Raw genomic sequence first — 18,818 nt, forward strand, 5'->3', positions numbered from 1 at the left:
ACATTACAAAGATACAATATAAACAATAAGACAAAAAGGGTTACATAACAGGCCCGTAGCCAGGGGGGTTCTGGTGGTTCAAAAGACCCACCCCTCAATGACAAAGATCCAGAACTTGTCCCATACATACGTGAGCTCATTTGTCTTATTTGACTGCTATGTCATCATAAATAGCGAAACTAATCTATTAAAAAAGGCTTAAACCCAAGCAATGCTATATTAAAATTAATTTGGAAACTAATAAGGCTATTTTGTTAATTATGAATTTTAAATCAAATCAAATGTTAATTTTTACATGCAATATAATTGTAAGAGTGTTTTAAAGAGTTCACATATGAATCAAAGTCCTTTCTGAAAATAAAAAAGTAAGGGTGTTTCTTTGAAAATGTATATTTATGGATGTAAAATTTAGTCAAAAAAATAATTAATTTAAAAATAAATTTACAATGAGAAGTATCCAAAGAATACAATTTTTGGGCAAATACAGAAGTTTGAAAAGAAAAATTTGTTATGAAATTGGAAAATTCAACCCAAAACACTTTATAGTGAGTACACTCTTAAAATAATTGAATTTGTGTTTCTTCATATTGAGTACAAAATGAGCATTTAGGGGAAATATTGTTATTAAATTTAGCTAGTTTGGTATATATTGGGTAGCAGTTATAAATGATGTTGATTGAGACTTCAACAGCTTTGTTAGATAAAAAGATTCTTTTCTAAAGAAGCCAAAACTGTTCACAATCAAATATATTATTCCAAAAACCTATGCAAGCAGGTAAAGAGATCCGAGAATTATTCATAACCAGGTGAATATCTTTGTTTCACATTGAACTGAGAAGAGTTTGGTCAACAAAAAGGATTGTGTCGTCAAAAATGTCCTTAATATTGGTATTACACACTTTTTACACTTCATGACATCACGAGAAAATTACTGTATGCTGACAAGTGATATTTACCTTTATTTTTATTTTCCTTAGCAATCTAGATCCGTTGTCTTTTTTGTCAGCAAGTACACTAAATTAAAATTGAAAAAAGTAATATTATCTTGAGATTTTAATATTATCAATAATAGACTTTCACACTGCTTAAAGGGACAGTTCACAAAAAAAAAAACTGTCACAATTCTCTCAACTTCACGTTTGAGTTTCTTTCTTGTATTTAGCACAAAATGAATTTTGAAGAATGTTTGAAACTAGTAGCAAATGACTTCCATAGTATTTGTTTTTCCCACTATAGATGTCAATGGTTACCGGTTTCCAACATTCTTCAAAATATCTTCTTTAGTGTAAAATAAATACATGCACACACACACACACACACACACACACACACACACACACACACACACACTTATATATATATATATATATATATATATATATATATATATATATATATATATATATATATATATATATATATTTAAATGAAGAGAATTTTGAACTTTGTAACCACATATGGTGACATAATTTTTATTTTGGGTAAATTATCTCTTAAAGTAGGAGAACATCACCTGCTGCAAATTAATGAAAATATTTTTGTTTGCTGATTCAAAACAAGTTACTTTCCTATAAAGTTACAGAAAGATTATTTTTCATGAATTTCTGTTAATAATTTATTTAAATAATTTATCAAAATCTTTTCTTGGCGACATGTTTTCATTTCACAAACACTGTAAGAACCCCTAAAATATTCTTGCAAATTCTAAATATTCCCAAACACTGTTAGATGAACATTCAATGAGCATGTTTTAATGTAGAATAATTTATTTATGATGACATTCATTTTGGGAAAATACAAAAATAAAAACATAAAACTCTCCATGGTAACTGGTACCCATTGACTTCCATAGTATTTGTTTTTCCTACAGTTGAAGATAATGGCTATCATTGCCAACATTCTTCCGAATATCTTCTTTTGTGTTCAAGATAAAAATAAGGAAAGGTTCAGCACCACCTGAGGGTGTGTAAATAGCCAGTGAAATTTCATTTTGGGAGAACTATCCCTTTGAAGACGAGATAACTGACCAAAATATTTCATCAATAATACTTATATGACGTTAGTCTCAGTTCTGAGCATGCTTCCTGTTAGCTGGAGCCTTTCTTGCCTGAAACACGGAAGGAGATGTTTTGTTCATCCATTCAGCATTGAGCACCAGAAATATATGACAAATCTACAGACGAAGGAAACAGAAGAATTAAATGCAAAAGAAGGGAGATTCCCCAGGCTACATGCAATACACTACATCTGGACAAGGCAAATCCCCTGAGATCCTTTTTGGGACCCTTATCGTTACGCAAATCACATTCCGTCCCCTCCATTCCCACAACGGGCTCCGGCTATCTAATGGAACTTCCTATATAAGGACAACCTCCTATTGCGTCCAGTAAATCACATCTGTGTGATGTTTCCAGGGAACAGGACCATGGCTGGTATGTTCGGAGGCCTTGATGAAGTCCAAAAGCACAGTGGTGGACAGTAGCTAAGTGTTTTCACTTTATTATAAGTACACATTTTAAGCATCTGTACTTTATTGAAGTATATTTATTTCAGGAAAAAAAATACAAAATATTGCACTTTTTACTTTACTATATATAATAAAGCCGAGTAAAAATTCTCACCTGCTCAGAGATGAGATAGTGGTGTTTAATTTGTGAAAAAGATTAAATTTATCAGTTAACCTGTTAAATCGGTTCACAATTTGGACTGAAGAATTAATTTGTGAACTGTAATGTTACTTACAAGACTGCATCTGTTAAGTCAACAACTCACTGATTCAATTTATCTGTTCAGAGGGAGCCTCCAGTAAATGATTCACTGATTCAATTTATCTGTTCAGAGGGAGCCTCCAGTAAATGATTCACTGATTCAATTTATCTGTTCACAGAGAGCCTCAAGCAAATGATTCACTGATTTAAATGATCTGTTCAGAGGGAGCCGACGGTAAATGATTCACTGATTCAAATGATCTGTTCAGAGGGAGCCTCAAGCAAATGATTTGCTGATTTAAATGATCTGTTCAGAGGGAGCCTCCGGTAAATGATTCACTGATTAATTCAAATTATTGATTCAGAGTGAGTCTCCAGTAAACGATTTACTGATTCAAATGATTAATTCAGAGTGAGTCTCTTGTAAATTATTCACTGATTCATATGGATGATTCAGAATGAGTCTCCAGTAAATGATTAACTGATTCAAATAATTTGTTCTGAGTAAGTCTCCGGTAAATGATTAATTGATTTAAATGATCCATTCAGATGGAATCTCCAGTAAATTCACTGATTTAAATGAATCATTCAGAATGAGTCTCCAGCAAATGATTTACTGATTCAAATGATCAATTTAAAGGTACTCGATTAACTGATTCAAATGAACTATTCAGGAGTCTTCAATAAACAATTAATTGATTTAAATGATCCATTCAGAGTAAAGCTGTGGTCACACTTGACTTTTCTCCCCAATAGACTTCCTTTCATATGCACGCGAATGCGTCAGACCGGAAACGCAAAGTCATGCGTTAAGTTTTGCAGGTCGCTGCTGTGCAAAGTTCAATTTAGTTCAAAATTTAAAACATGGAGCAATCGCTCACTTTTTAAATGTCTAATCATCTCGTTTAATCCCACCCCTTTTCGCAGCGCCATACGACAAAATTTCACACACAAAATCTCTAGTGTGACCGCAGCTTAAGTCTCCAGTAAATGATTCAATGATTCAAATGAACCATTCAGAAAGAGTCTCCAGTAAATGATTCACTGATTCAAATGATCAATTCAGTCAGTCTCCAGTAAATGATTCAAATGATCAATTTAGAGTGAGTCTTCAATAAATATTTAATTGATTCAAATGATCCACTTTGAGTGAGTCTCCTGTAAATGATTTGCTGATTCAAATGATTTATTCAGAGTCTTCAGTAAATGATTCACTGATTCAAATGATCAGTTCAGAGTGAGTCTTCAATAAATGTTTAATTGATTCAAATGCTCCATTTTGAGTGAGTCTCCAGTAAATGAATCGCTGATTTAAAAGAACCATTCAAAATAAGTATCCAGTAAATGATTCACTGATTCAAATGTTTAATTCAGAGTAAGTCTCCAGTAAATGATTCGCGGATACAAATGGATCTGAAAGGGGTTCAGTTGTGAATGTATGTGATTTCACAATTATTTGAGTTTATTTTGAGACAACTTAACAGTTTTATATTCAATCCACTTAAATTTGTAAAACAATAGGTTGTCCCAACACAAACTGGTCGAGTAGAACCCAGCATTTTTTTCCAATGTACTTCTACTGGAATACTGTTTTATTAGGGTATGTGTACTTTTAGTCAAGTATCTAAATTGTGTACTTCATCCACCACTGCAGGAATCATGTCCGAGAACATGAAGCCTGCAGGGAAAGAAGCTCATCTCTGTCACTGGTCAGCATCAAGCTCTCCTGGATGTGTAAAGGAAAAGAAGGGAGGCAGAGCAAGTGTCCCGGAGACGGATGAAGGTTTGGGGGTGTATAGTGAGATTGAAATGGAGACGCATGGCTCCACTGTTGTGCCATATAAGGACAATGGGGTCTGCCTGGAATCTCGGCTGTATGTGTTTAGAAGGGAACACCGAAAGACTCGGACCGACTGACTAAATATGGTGCAACAGCGGTGTCATTGTTAAGACAAATAGGCATTCATTGGGATATCTTTCGACTGTTTACTCACCAACAATAAACTTTTGAGTAGCTGCAGACTCTCAGGCCGGCAAAGACGAACGCCAATTAAGGAATGTGAGGTATTGCACCTGCCCATGATTTGACAGCAGCAGGAACATACATGTGAGCTGGACCATTGAGACTCATGCAGAACGACACTCAATACTGTATATGAGTGTGAACGTAAACACATGAATACCTGAAGAAAAAGAGCAGAGCAACTTTTCTCTGAGCTCCACTATAAACATGTTACTAAAACGATAACATTACATGAACTGTAGAAATGCTACAGTAAATGTATACACTGTATTTGTTTTCCAAAGTTGTAAATAAAAATTATTGGAACATGTATGGCAGTACAGTTTTGGTATTTCTACTACTTGTTATGGCAAAATAAGTAAGGACTATTTCTAGACCTGTAAAGGGGTACATTGGAGTTGAGGGTTGCATATATACTTGCAAAATAAAAGAAAGAAAACAAAAAGTAAAGCATTGAGCAAAATAAATAACCAAATTAATTCAAATCTCCCAAATTTGCAAAGCGAAAATACATTTTTGAGAAACAAAATTAATTTTGCTAACAAAAATAAAGAACTGAAAAGGGAAAATTAAGTTTTGAGAAATGAAATTTGCAAACAAAAAATAACTGCAAATAAAACTATACATTTGCAGAACTTTTGTATAGAATTGCCTTTAGAAAACATGTCCAGTCAATTGCAATAATTATTTTGATTTGCTTTTTAGTCAACTGTGAGCTTGCGATGCTAAATGGAGGCAGGTCCAGGCCTGCTGTAAACACCCAAGTTCCCTTGACTCCGCCCCTTGATTTTCATTTGCAGTTCTTTTTTTGCTTGCAAATTTCATTTTTATTTCTCAAAACTAAATTTTCCCTTTGCAGTTCTTTATTTTTGTCAGCAAAATACTTTTTTTTTTTTAAATATTTTTGCTTTGTGATTTTTGGAAATTTGCATTTATTTAATTATTTAATTTTGCTCAATACGTTATTTTTTGTTTTGCAAAGCTTTTTTTTGTTTTGCAGGTACATATGGCCCTAGATTGACTCCATAACAAATGCAGTGAATGGTAAAAAACAGGGACAAAAAGGAGCATGTAAAATGATAAACCAAAAGCGTAGTCACAGTACAGGTAAATGGTCGGGACAGATGATAAACCAACATAAACAGTGAAACAAAGCAAAGTACAAAAACTAAGGATGATTAATGTGTCGAGATCCTGAAGCGCAAGTGTTTCGAAACATTGCACCAAAGCATGATCCAAAACACCCAGGTCATATGACAAAGGTGATTCAAAAACACCCAGGTCATGTGATTAAAGAATTTTCCAGGTCACGTGACTAAAGCGATTCAAAGCATTGATCATTTCAGAAGTGTTTCGAGAGCTGGCGAATCTCAGAAAGGGTCAGAAAAAAAAACTGTCGTATGTAGCTTTGTGGACTTTCCATGTGCTTGGGTTTGAATCCCGACTTGTACGAATACTTTAAAAATTATGACTTGATGTATTTTAATAATGTTACAGTTTTGTGACCACAACAAGACATATTTATTCATAGTGCTCATTTGGATGTCAGACCAATGATAAAACAAAACACGTCACAAGAACAGAGCATTAAAAAACTACCATCTATAGCTGCATTACCCTGGATTCGAACCCATTATCTTTGCGTGCTAGTCAGGAACTCTCATTGCTTCAATAAATCACTTAAAACCTCATTTCTACAACGTGGGATTTAATACCTCAATTTGCTGAACTGTTTCATTGCTAAAGCTGTTCCTGAACAAAATATAATAAAAACCACTAGGTGTCACTGTAGAGAGTTTTCGAAAAGTTTCGAAGCTTTTAAACATTTGTCTTGACTGTTTCAGTGCTTCATGAAGCCTTGTTTTGTCCACCACTATCAAAAACATGGCAAGACAAGGAAACACTTTGTGATGCTCACTTACAGTTTGACAAGACTCAGCTGTGTGTGCTGTTTTTATGGTTTATCTGATTAGTCCATAATGAAATTCCAGCTGTGAGTGTAATCAAGGGGAATCAGGAACTGGTGTGTGTGAGGTGCATGACAGGGAGTTGAAGTTCATTAAATTGGCAGATGTGTAGTTCTCCAGCGTTCTGCACAGGCTAGATCGGTGGTGAATGTGATAGTATCATTGCTCCTGCTGCAGCCATGGTACGCAACAACATTTCTTGATTATTACGCCAGAATAAGAGTATAGTTCCTAGTCATCCTTTCAGCCTAAACAACTTTCATTTCCCATCGATCTTAGTACAGGAAGTAACAACAGAAGAGTCTCGCTTTAAATATAAGAAATTATATAAACTTGTTTCTTTTTTTTTTTTTTGAGTGAGATGCTAATGATCTAATCCGATTCAATTGCGTATGCTAAGCTAAGCTAAAAGTGCTCCCGCCAGACATGGATATAGACTGAATGGATGCAAAAATGATAAAACTCAACTGTTCAACTTCAGGTGACTTGTAAAATGTATTTTTAGCCTGAATGTATTTCCAAAATAAAATAATAATCATATTCAATAATCATAATAATAAAAAAACACTCTTCCCTTTCATTTTTACAGTTTGTATAATGACAATACTTTTCAATATTTAGAGAAAAACAATTCCTTGCTTAGTTAAAAAAGCATAAAAGAAAGACTACAATACGCACACCTGAAGTTTGGCTTCAAAGACTATCCTAAAGTCTAGATACTTAGCTGTACCCGAAGAACTCTATCTGAGGAATTACTCCTGACAGTGCGTCTGAAGGAGAGGAGGGAACGGGAAATATGCGCGAGATTAAAGCTGAGAGAGGCACAGGCTGTACAAGCTGGAGAGTCTCCTGAGACTCATCCAAAAACTCATTCAGAGTGAATCCGTTTAGAGTAACTGGAGCGTTCAAATTAATCATGAACGGACGTCAGGATTTACTAGACAAAAAAAAATGACGACAAAATGTGTATGGTACCACTTTTGGTATCAAAATGCTAACCCACAGAGATACAAAACCAGGAAACTGTTAATAATAAAAACAAGTTAACAAAGAAGAACAAAATGCCTGTTATCTACAACTTCTGCATGCGCACATTCAGTTCCCATAGAGAGTATATACACTATTTTAGAGGGTTGCATGTGTTTGGATATTTTTGTCTCCATTGGAACGTCGTTCTCCAGCTTAGCAGCAGGAGAGAAAGCAAATATTTGTCTGCTCATATTTATTCTAAATGTTTCACATGATCTATCTGTTGATGATAACCTTTTAGTTAAGAAAAATGTACTCTGAGTGCACTGGGGAAAACTTTAACATCAACCTTTCACCAAAGTGCTTCATCTGCAACAATGCTCAATAAAACATATTGAGTGAAGTATTGAGTAAGTGACTTACCTTTTAAGGAGAATGAGGAAATTTGCAGAACTTGGCTAACGGATGATGTTTACAGTGTTTGTGAGTGGTGCAGGTTTCGAGGTGAAAGAAAACCATACATATTACGACACAACTGAAATTCTTAAAGAGTTTCTCTGCAGAAGCACTTAAGAGATTAAAGCAAGAGTAATCACAAGTGATGTTCATTTGATTATAACATGCTTATTCATCTGTGTAAAGTATATAAAATGCTTTCTGTAGAAGGGTTGAAAGAACGGCAGGAAACTGCAGTTCAAATGTCACTTCTAGACAGCCTGGCTTTTGGCAAGATGATAAGGCAGTAAGAGATGAAAACCAATCAAAAGGAAGAATCCTTAAAAATGTAAAGTTCAAGGACCTAGGGCTTCAGCAGACGTACTCATCTTAGAAGCTGTCCAACAATCAAGGCTTGTTTTGGCATTTCTTAATGTACTGCAATTTAAGATGAACAGTAAAAGTCTCAAAAGTAGCAGTTTGACTTTGGAGGTGAGCAAAACCTGCATTCGTTATCATGATTGATGGGAGTTAAAAATAAATTAACATATAAACTCACTGGCCACTTTATTGGGTACACAGAATGCATTGAAACAATAGATTAAATGGATCTCTGATATACAAACAGAAGGTACAGGTGAAATCAGAATTATTAGCCCTCCCTTTTTATTTTCCCCCAATTTCTGTTTAAAGGAGAGAAGACTTTTTTTAACACATTTTTTAAACATAATAGTTTTAGTAACTCATTTCTATTAACTGATTTATTTTATCTTTTCCATGAAGACAGTAAATAATATTTTACTAGATATTTTTCAAGACACTTCTATACAGCTTAAAGTGACATTTAAAGGCTTAAATAAGGTTAATTAGGTTAACTAGGCAGGTTAGGGTAATTAGGCAAGTTATTGTATAATGATGGTTTGTTCTGTAGACTATCGAATAAATATACAGCTTAAAGGGGCTAATAATATTGACCTTAAAATGGTGTTTAAAAAATTAAGAACTGCTTTTATTCTAGCCGAAATATGACAAATAAGACTTTCTCCAGAAGAAAAAATTATATCAGACATACTGTGAAAATTTCCTCGCTCTGTTAAACATAATTTGGAAAATATTTTAAAAAATAAATAAACAAAATCAATGGGGGGCTAATAATTCTGACTTCAACTGTATATGGCTTAGGTAAGTGCGAAAATTATCCAGAAGTGTTGTTACAGGTTTTTACATGTTGATTGGCTTTAAAAATCCAGCCTGATCTCACAGGGAACCGTAACTATTTTACAATTTGTCAGTTTAGTGGCTAATTCGTACAAGTTCAGTCGTACGAAAATAAACAATTTTAAAAAGGAGGCATGGCACCACACCCACCCCTAAACCCAACTGTCATTGAAGGAAAAGTAAATCATACTAAATTATACGAATGAGACTTTTTGAATTCATACGAATTAGCCACTGAATCAAAGTTGCAAATTGCCCTGAGATTAGCTGATCAATTTGTCCTGATGCATAAACACATTAAACTCTTAAGCAGTTTACAAACACTTAAGCAGTTTACATGTGTTTGTTGCCTCATTACAAACATACACGTGTCTGCTGCACTTAATATACACAATAAACTAACAAAAGATACATAGAAACAGAGCTCATGCCTCTTTGGCGTGGCACTGAATACAGTTTTAATCCGTAGATCCTGCTTTTTGTGTTTTAAAGTGCTGTGAACAGATGAGACACCTTTTGTGGTGATGCATGGTTAGATGCTTTACAGAACTGCTTACTGTTTATTTAAAAACAGGACAGGCTTTAAGGAAGAGTCCCACATCCAAGGCAAGAACAAATCAAGCTGGGATGAACATAAAACGATACATTATTAAAATTATATAAACTAATTGCTGTAATCCTAATAGAAAATGCTTTGGCCAATCGATCAAACACTGTCTGCGTGGATCGTCGCGGCCTTTGTTTTGTCAATTTGCATTACATTAACAATGAAGGATATATGTTTGAGGATCACAGTAAGGCCATTTACTAAACTCTTATTATTTAGCTAGATTTTTTATTCTATGGCACCATAAAAGCAAATATTATTGTCGTCAGAAATCAAAATCACCATATTGGAGCTGATGTAAAGATAATAGTAATTCAAATATCCAGTTTTTACGGTCGATGTCTGCAGAAGAGCATCTATGAACCCAAAAAATTCAAACCCTTAAAGCAGAACAATGAGTGTAAGCGTAAATTGTTTTTAAAAATACAGGTATTTTACTGCAGAAGTAAATTTAATATTGAAAATATTTAAAAGAAAACGATACAAATTAAATTCAAAATCATTTGATCATATGTAAAAACAACTTCTATTTAGCACACATCAGATATGCAGATGAGAAGGTAAATGTAATAATCACATTGCTTATATTCATAAAATAAAAAAATAAAAATGACAAAAAAATAAATAAAAATATAAAAAGAATATAAAAATATTCTAAGTAAAAGGGGAGTAGAACTATTTTGGCCTCTTTGACAACAGCTGTGCAACAACTGTTTACTTGGGATCTTGTGACAGTAGAGCTGAAATCACAACAGAAACAGATGAAAATTGTCAGATTTATGAATATTTCAAAAGAAACAATAATAAAAAAAATCAAACACTTCATTACCTTTCATGTTTATGACTCCGCATCACAGTGACCATGTGGTTCTTGTGAAGTAACTGCTGCTGAGCCTTTTAGAAAGATTTGTCCTTTGTGCTCTTCCTTACTGCTAAGAAAATGATGGAACAATCCATACAACAACGGCCTAAATCCGCAAAACAAATCAATACAAAAAGCATTAAGCATGATTTATAATGATGTCTGTTTAAAATAAAAAAATTTTTTTTGGATATTATAAACAAATTTATACAAAAAACTAAACAAAACAGAAAGTAAATATTGAGGCTGTTATTTCATTATTTTGGTAACCATTGCTTTAATATGAAGCGAGTTAAAACAAATGCTAATATGACCAAAAAGCTAATTGGTTGTGCGTTGAGCAAAATCTGACTTGTGTATTACAGTAGTTACATCCAGACTGGGCTACTGGAGTAGTGTTTTGGCTGACTGACCAAAGCAGCAAGAATTCTTCCTCGTACTAGACTGAGAAATTACATCCAGCACTTAAATCATTGCTCTGGCTACTTGTGTCTTACAGAACTAATTTCAAGACCCTCTTAATAAATTTAAAAACGTCTTCATGTTATTGCGCCAACATTCCTTGCTGATCGTATCTGAAGCGTGGCTAAAAAAGTGGCAAGTCAGCTTTTAATCACTGGCTCTCAAGCTGTGTAAGCACTCAAAACACTAAAACCTTTTTCCCAGTTTACAATCATTTAAATTTATTTTAGTTTTTCATTCAGTTTCAATATATATATATCTATTTTTCTGTTATCTATTTACAAGTGAGTTAATGTTTATGTCAGTTTCCAAATATGTAAATTAAGTTTTGTTTAACTAGTACATTACATTTAATGTACATGATCCCTAATTTAATTAATGAAAAAACTAATAAAAATATATTTATATTTATTATAAATATTTATATATATTTTTTATATATACACATTCATTCAATCATTTTCTTGTCGGTTTAGTCCCTTTATTAATCTGGGGTTGCCACAGCGGAATGAACCGTCAACTTATCCAGCAAGTTTTTATGCAGCGGATGCCCTTCCAGCCGCAACCCATCTCTGGGAAACATCCACACATACACACACACACACACACTCAAACACTACGGACAATTTAGCCTACCCAATTTACCTGTAACGCATGTCTTTAAACCGGAGCACCCGGAGGAAACCCACGCGAACGCAGGGAGAACATGCAAACTCCACACAGAAAGGCCAACTGAGCCAAGGATCGAACCAGCGACCCAGCGACTTTCTTGCTGTGAGGCGAACGTGCTACCCACTGGGCCACTGCCTCGCCCATATATATATTATTATATATATATATATATATAAATATATAATAATGATAATTAATACTTTATAAAATATGAATTACTTTAAAATATTTTAGACGTTAATTATTTAATTAATTGAGGGAACATACATATGATCCCTAATTAATTAAACATTAGGATATTAAATTAATTCAATATTTAAAATATTAAAATAAATTAAAGGTAAAAACTGCATAATCTTTTTGATAATTCAATTTATTAATAAATAATTATTGATTTATTAAAATAAAATAAAGGTACAAAATGCATATTTTTTATAATTAAAAATTTTATAAATAAATACATTTATGAATTAATTAACTGATTAATAGTGCCAGTGCACTCACCACACACCAGCTATTGGAGGAGTGGAGAGACAGTGAGATAATTCAGTGGATGGAAATCATTTGGGAGGCTATGATGGGTGGGTAAGGAATTTGGCCAGGACACCGGGGTTACACCCCTACTCTTTACGAAAAGTGCCATGGGATTTTTAATGACTACAGAGAGTCAGGACCTCGTTATAATGTCTCATCTGAAAGACAGCGCTCACTGACAGTACAGTGTCCCTTCCACTATACTGCGGCATTAGGACTTGCACAGACAACAGGTTGAGCGCCCCCTGCTGGCCTCACTAACACCACTTCCAACAGCAACCTAGTTTTCCCATGTAATCACCCATCCAGGCTCAGCCCTGCTTAGTTTCGGTGAGTAAACGCTCTTGGGCTGCAGGGTGATATAAGGCTGTGGCAATGGTACAGACTGCAACATTGTTCTAGATTTTTGTATTATTTTATTTAAGGAAAAAATATATAGGTTGAGAGAACTGTATATAAATAAAGTGCATGCTTGGTTTAATATATCTTGTGTCACAATATTGGTCAAATTATGAATTGTTTCATATCAACTCATCCAGAGGTCCCTGGCTCAAATTTCTGATTATCAGAGTATTTTTTGTGATAAAAACTCAAGGTTTAAATGTGCAAGCCATAAAAAAACACATAAAGGATCATCGTATCACTGAAACACGAGAAGCACTGGAGCTCTAGATGAACAGACATTTTACAGGCCATAAAATTCTATCACACTGACCCTGGGCTATCTTTAATATTGTGGCATGTAAAGTATATGTATAATCACAGTGGCCTGCAGGATACTCCGGCCGCGTGATACCCTGTTCTTCACGTCTTCGCTTTAACTCTTGCGGGTGGGCCCACGCAATTTGTGCTACGCGACTGTATGTGCATTTGTTTGGTACACTGACTGTGCAGCACTCTGCAGTTGCTATTTTTAAGTGCCCCATGATGAGTAAGGCTGGTCACAAATCATACTCACACTGATCTGGCACTTGAATCTTCTGCCACGTTGAGCTCTTTGGCCAAAAAATCACGGTCCAGAGGAACTTCAGGCTGACCTGATTCTGAGAAACATCATTTTAAAGAGATCAACCTTAACAACCCAACATATTTCATGTGATATACAGTTGAAGATTATTAGCCCTGCTGTGAAACTTTCATTATTTCTCAAACACTTCCTAAATCTTGTTTAGCAGAGCAAGTCAATCTTTCATAGTATTTAAGTGTTATTTTTTTAATACAGTATATGTATATTGTATTTTTAATACATTATTTGCTTATTGATTTTATTATTTATGGATCAATCTTTGCACTGCAAACTGAATGTACACATAATTTATGACTGAATTTTGCTTTTTCACTTTTGGCTAATGGGGTGTATGCACAGCTTGTGTTTTTCAGCCAATGACAAACTTCCGGTGAAAGCTTTAATGTGAGTATTTTCACTGTCATAAGGTTTCTTTTACAGCATCCATGTTGTAATGTTGTAATGTAATGTAATTACAATACATACAGTTAAATAGACTTAAGCATTACAACTTTAGTTGTTCAAGGGTAAAACGAGATGAAAGACCATGTAACAGCGCCGTCAGGATCAGCAGGTGAGCACAGAAACTCCACTGATAAATACTGGGGAAAAATAAACTGTCATATTAAAGACATGGTCTGGGAAAATGGACTCTGCAGTTCTCATTTCATGCCAGGTAAATTTACGCTATATATGCTGAATCCTACATGTTACTCATTTTTGATTGCAGCAATGATTTCAGCGTCACACGTGCAGTTCGCTGTCAGAATGCAGTTTTCCTTGTTGATGATTAACCAGGCCTTGGTAATACCCAGGTCTTTTTTTCCTTGTCTTTGGCTAGGCAGAACCTCGGTATCTATCGCAAATGCACTGAGAGGGGTCTGGATGCAGACCTGGTGCAGTGCAATCTGGGCTGCATCCAATGCTTTTTAAAGGGCCATGACACCCCCCACTTTCGGTTAAAGTCTACTTCAGAATTTTTTCAAAAGATGCATGATTAATGGGCGTGGAGCTCCGCGAGCATCGGGCAGGAGTGGGCGTAGCCAGCAGGGGAGAACGTGAGTGAACGAAGCTAGCTCACAAAATGAGACAAACCATGAGACGCATGAGTTTATAGTTTACAAAGTTAAAATGCAAAGAAATGAACAGTGATTTAATGCATTGCTACATTTGTTATTCGTAATTTCATATATACATAACCACAATTTATATCATTATAAAGATAAGTGTGTTCATGTAAACCCTATAAATGAGGACTTCTCCCTCAATCCCCGTATCCAGCAGACTCTATTTTAACCGTTAGCCCTGCTAGTAATCTGGAGGATTTAGGCAAACACAGCAGCACAGTGATGTGTCTGAATGTGAATGAACTCCTGATAAAAGACAGCGTCCGCCATTCTCTCTCCCGACAAAAATGCTAGCAGCACACACACAGCTTTATGATCGGCCCTGACAAGATCGCGGGGGAAAACATGCAACAAACCGCGTGGATCATGGAAACAAACGCATATGAGCCTTCATAAACAGCTAAATACTGTGTGCCCGTGCCGTGGGTCCGTGACGTGTCTCACAGCTCGGGCTTGGCTCTGGTAGGTCTGGCAGGTCTCATGAATAATTAAGCAGCCGGCTCTTCTCATAGGATAAGAAAACTCCGCTATGAATAATAATGAGAAACCGACGCGTCATCATTGCACTTGCAGTACTGCGCTACGTCGCCGATTTTGATCCCGCCCCAAAAATCATTTTAAATCCGGAAGCTGAAATTAGCAGACAAAAGCTCAAAATTATCCAGTTTTCCCCACAATTAAAGCTAACAGGTGCTAACATTGTCTTAACTGATGCTCAACACACACACATCTGTTAATATAAAAAAAAAGTTCTCCAGGGTGTCCTGAACCTTTAATGGGCTCATCTAACCCCATCCCTCACAGTGAAGTCACTCGCTCAATTTGGGTGCATTGTGTCTGACATTGCATAGCTGAGTGATGCAATCTCAGCTTGCATCATAAAGGCTGCATCCAGATACTATTGAATGGACCTGTCAGACGAACTCCGCTCACTTTAACGTTAATTTTGCTGAATCACTGTGCTTGTCACTGGGGGACAAGATGTTATAATACGCTGAAAGCATTATGTAAATAATATATATAATATGTAATCAATATAACTAATTTCTAAGACAACAACAAACTCTGTACCGCATTGGATGTCATTCCCTCGCTGTAAATGCTAGTGCTCCCGTTTTTTTTTCTGCAACCCCGCTGCCCGCGCATCTTGAATGTTTACAAACATAGTAATTTGTCTATACTTACACACAGTTCTGTCCACACAGCTTCAAAATGATCATTTTTCATCATAGGTGCCCTTTAAACGTGACAAAATTATAATTTTAAAAGACAGTTCACCAGAAGCGATGAGGCTGGCTGGCTGAAATTAACAGTCCATGTGGATGTACCCCATTATTGTTCAGTGTCCTTTCATTGAAGGGTTTTTGTTTTTGGAAAAAAAAATTACCTCAACCTAGAATCTTCTATAGAGTCTTTAATCTGTTTGCTAAATTAATAGCATATATTTTAAACACTCCGAGCCGAGGAAGCAAAGCAGGAATTATTGGTCCCTTTATTAAAGATTTTTAATTCTTCATTTTTGACACTGGTAGTGAAGAAGATTTCTATTCTCTCTGTGTAAAGTATTCTCTAAGTGTAAAGCAGTTAATTTTCTCTTCTCAAAATGGAGAATGTTTGCAGCAAACATGCCAGCGTGTGTTTAAAATACAGTGATGTGTCTGTGTAAGATGTGTATGTCTGCACAGGAGCAAGAGTAGGAGAAAGCTATGCTGAAGAATGATTGTGTAGAGAAACTGAATATGTAAAGCAATGATTGTAAAAGCCCGAACGAGCGCGTGCTTATGTGTGTGTGCGCAGCAAGCACACTCAGTCAGAAGCATGCGGCCGCTCAGCATTCGCTCATTCGCACTCTAGGACGAGCAGAGGAGTGCAGACATCTAAAGTCATTAACATGAGCTTTCTAATGGTCAAATAGGTGTCAAAACGCGGTGATTAGTGATTATTTATATTAACCCTCATTTGTGTAATAAACAAACGAGTTGAGAATCAAAAGACATGTGAAAGAGAAACCAAAGAGACAGCGCAAAATATTCCTGCTGCCGGTGGTTTCTATGATTATTAATCAAACAACTAGAAAATCCCTCACTAGTCTTGACTGAAGGACTGCTGTAGCTAAAGTGTTTTTCTTACAGTGGAGATGCTTAAAGCACAGTTTGTTTAATATTTTTATTCTACTGTATTTATTTATCTTTCCTTTGCAGGGTGGAAAATAACTGTATGTAAACACTATTTTTAAGTACCAAATATATATATATATATATATATATATATATATATATATATATATATATATATATATATATATATCAAAACATATGCTTAAAATTCCAACATAATAGTAAAAATAATTAAAATAAATAACTTTAAATAATTATTTAAATTTTGCTCACTCACGAAATGTGCTTGTCAACGTGTCGTAAAGGCAAAATCAAAACAAAATCGGCAGAGAGACGTAAATGCAGTGATTCTTCAGAGGCGAAGAAAAAGATTAAACAGTATGGCAAAGCCTACCTAAATTTTGGTTTTATTGAAGGCCAAGACAAGTTAAAACTGATTAATTTATAGTTTCTATACATATTATATATTAATATTACACAAACACACACATACAGTATATATATATATATATATATATATATATATATATATATATATATATATATATATATATATATAGTACATATGTGTGTGTGTGAGTGTGTATTTTAATGGTGGGGGGGCTCCAATGTTTGTATATGCCTATGGGGGGGGGGCCCTAAGAAAAAGGTTGGGAACCACTGAGCTAGTGGGCTGAGAGCCAAGAATAGCAGGACCCCTTAGACTAGAAACCTCTTCAAAAATGGTCAAGAGTTAAAACAAGACACCTAGGGGTGTGGAAAATAACCTGTATAAAGATTTAAAAAAACACAGAGACTTCAGAAGGAGCAGGAGAGACTTTGGAAAGAGAGAACCAGAGATAGTAAGTGTCCAGGAGAGACTTCAGAATGCTCTGGGGTCTGCTCTGCTCTTTCTCGGCTTTATTATGGAAAATAAAGTCTATTTTCTGATATTCAAAACCTCCGGTCTGATCATTTCTAATTGATAAGAAGTCGAATTACGACAGTAGTTGACAAAACGGCGCTGTTTTAAAATATCCAACTCAATCTGATAATTATTAAGTAGAAGAAATGTGGCGAATATTTAAGCTTCACTTGTCTGTTTCATTGACTGTTTTTAATAAGCAATAAAATCATTGTGAGCTTGTTTGCAATGGTATGAACGCTATTTTTCAAAGCAAGGTAGGGCCCCAAAACTATTCCGCTTAGGGCCCCGGAATGTACAGGTCCAGCTCTGCTCAGGACACAGGTGTGTGTTTACCTGCGGTCAGCACTGAAGCGGTGTACCGATACTTGTTGAACTCCAAGTATTCTCGGATCAGCTCGTTGATCAGAAGGTTGTCGTGAGACAGCGGCGGCCGTGGGGTGTTCGGATCATCCAGCGCGCTGAACACCTCCGCCCGGACTCGAGCCTTCAGCTGCCCCAGGACCCCGCGGGCCTCCAGAGTCTCCCTCAGCGCTAAACATCATCATAGAGACAGACACACTTCAGTCAGCTCGGCTAACATGCAGTACATACACACCGACGACTGTGCCACTAGGTATTAACGTCAAAGTGCATTTATAAAAAAAACGTGACGATGGTAAACTTTATATGATAGATTTTCCATGACAGCAAAACGATGAGAAACATGACATTGATGACATTTTTTGAGTATCAGCTCACCGCTTTTCAACTCAGTGATGGTTGCCATTGAAACCCTTCTGTAGTGACCTGACGCTTCCGCTAGAGGTCAGTGTAGCGCTTCTTATGTGTGTGGCAAAGAGTGAGACGGATGCCTAGCCCGTCCACTCTACATACTGAGAGAGCTGGATACCAAACCTTGTCACTTCGGGTAAATGTAAATTAATTTTAGGGAAAAAACAAATAAACTAAATAAATATATTAAAATGAACATTTGTTTTTAAATAAAATAAACATCTCTCAATTCTTTGCCATATTTATTTATTAATTAATACATTTAAATAAGGCAAATCTTTTTTTCAGCAACTTCACAAGTGTCTGTATATTTCTGTTATTATATTAATAGTTTTAAATATTATTTAAAATATAAAAATGTCTGAGAATCCATTTATTTATCTTTTTCAACCTTTATTAAACCAGTTTGTATCAAATACAGGGATTGTAATTA

General features: G+C 35.3%; 1 protein-coding gene across 1 annotated transcript; it reads right to left on the reverse strand.

Moving 5' to 3' along the window:
• Nucleotides 1-10,279: 10,279 nt before the first annotated feature.
• cep20 (centrosomal protein 20) lies at nt 10,280-18,413 on the reverse strand. Its single transcript, NM_001326495.1, is given in 5 exon segments — nt 10,280-10,667; nt 10,757-10,895; nt 13,416-13,500; nt 17,948-18,145; nt 18,353-18,413. Coding segments are annotated over 4 exon segments (441 nt in total). The 5' UTR covers nt 18,381-18,413; the 3' UTR covers nt 10,280-10,667; nt 10,757-10,765.
• Between the last annotated feature and the right edge of the window lie 405 nt (nt 18,414-18,818).

The sequence above is a fragment of the Danio rerio genome, chromosome 6, assembly GCF_052040795.2.
Source record: "Danio rerio strain M-AB ecotype USA chromosome 6, GRCz13ab, whole genome shotgun sequence".
NCBI lineage: Eukaryota > Metazoa > Chordata > Actinopteri > Cypriniformes > Danionidae > Danio > Danio rerio.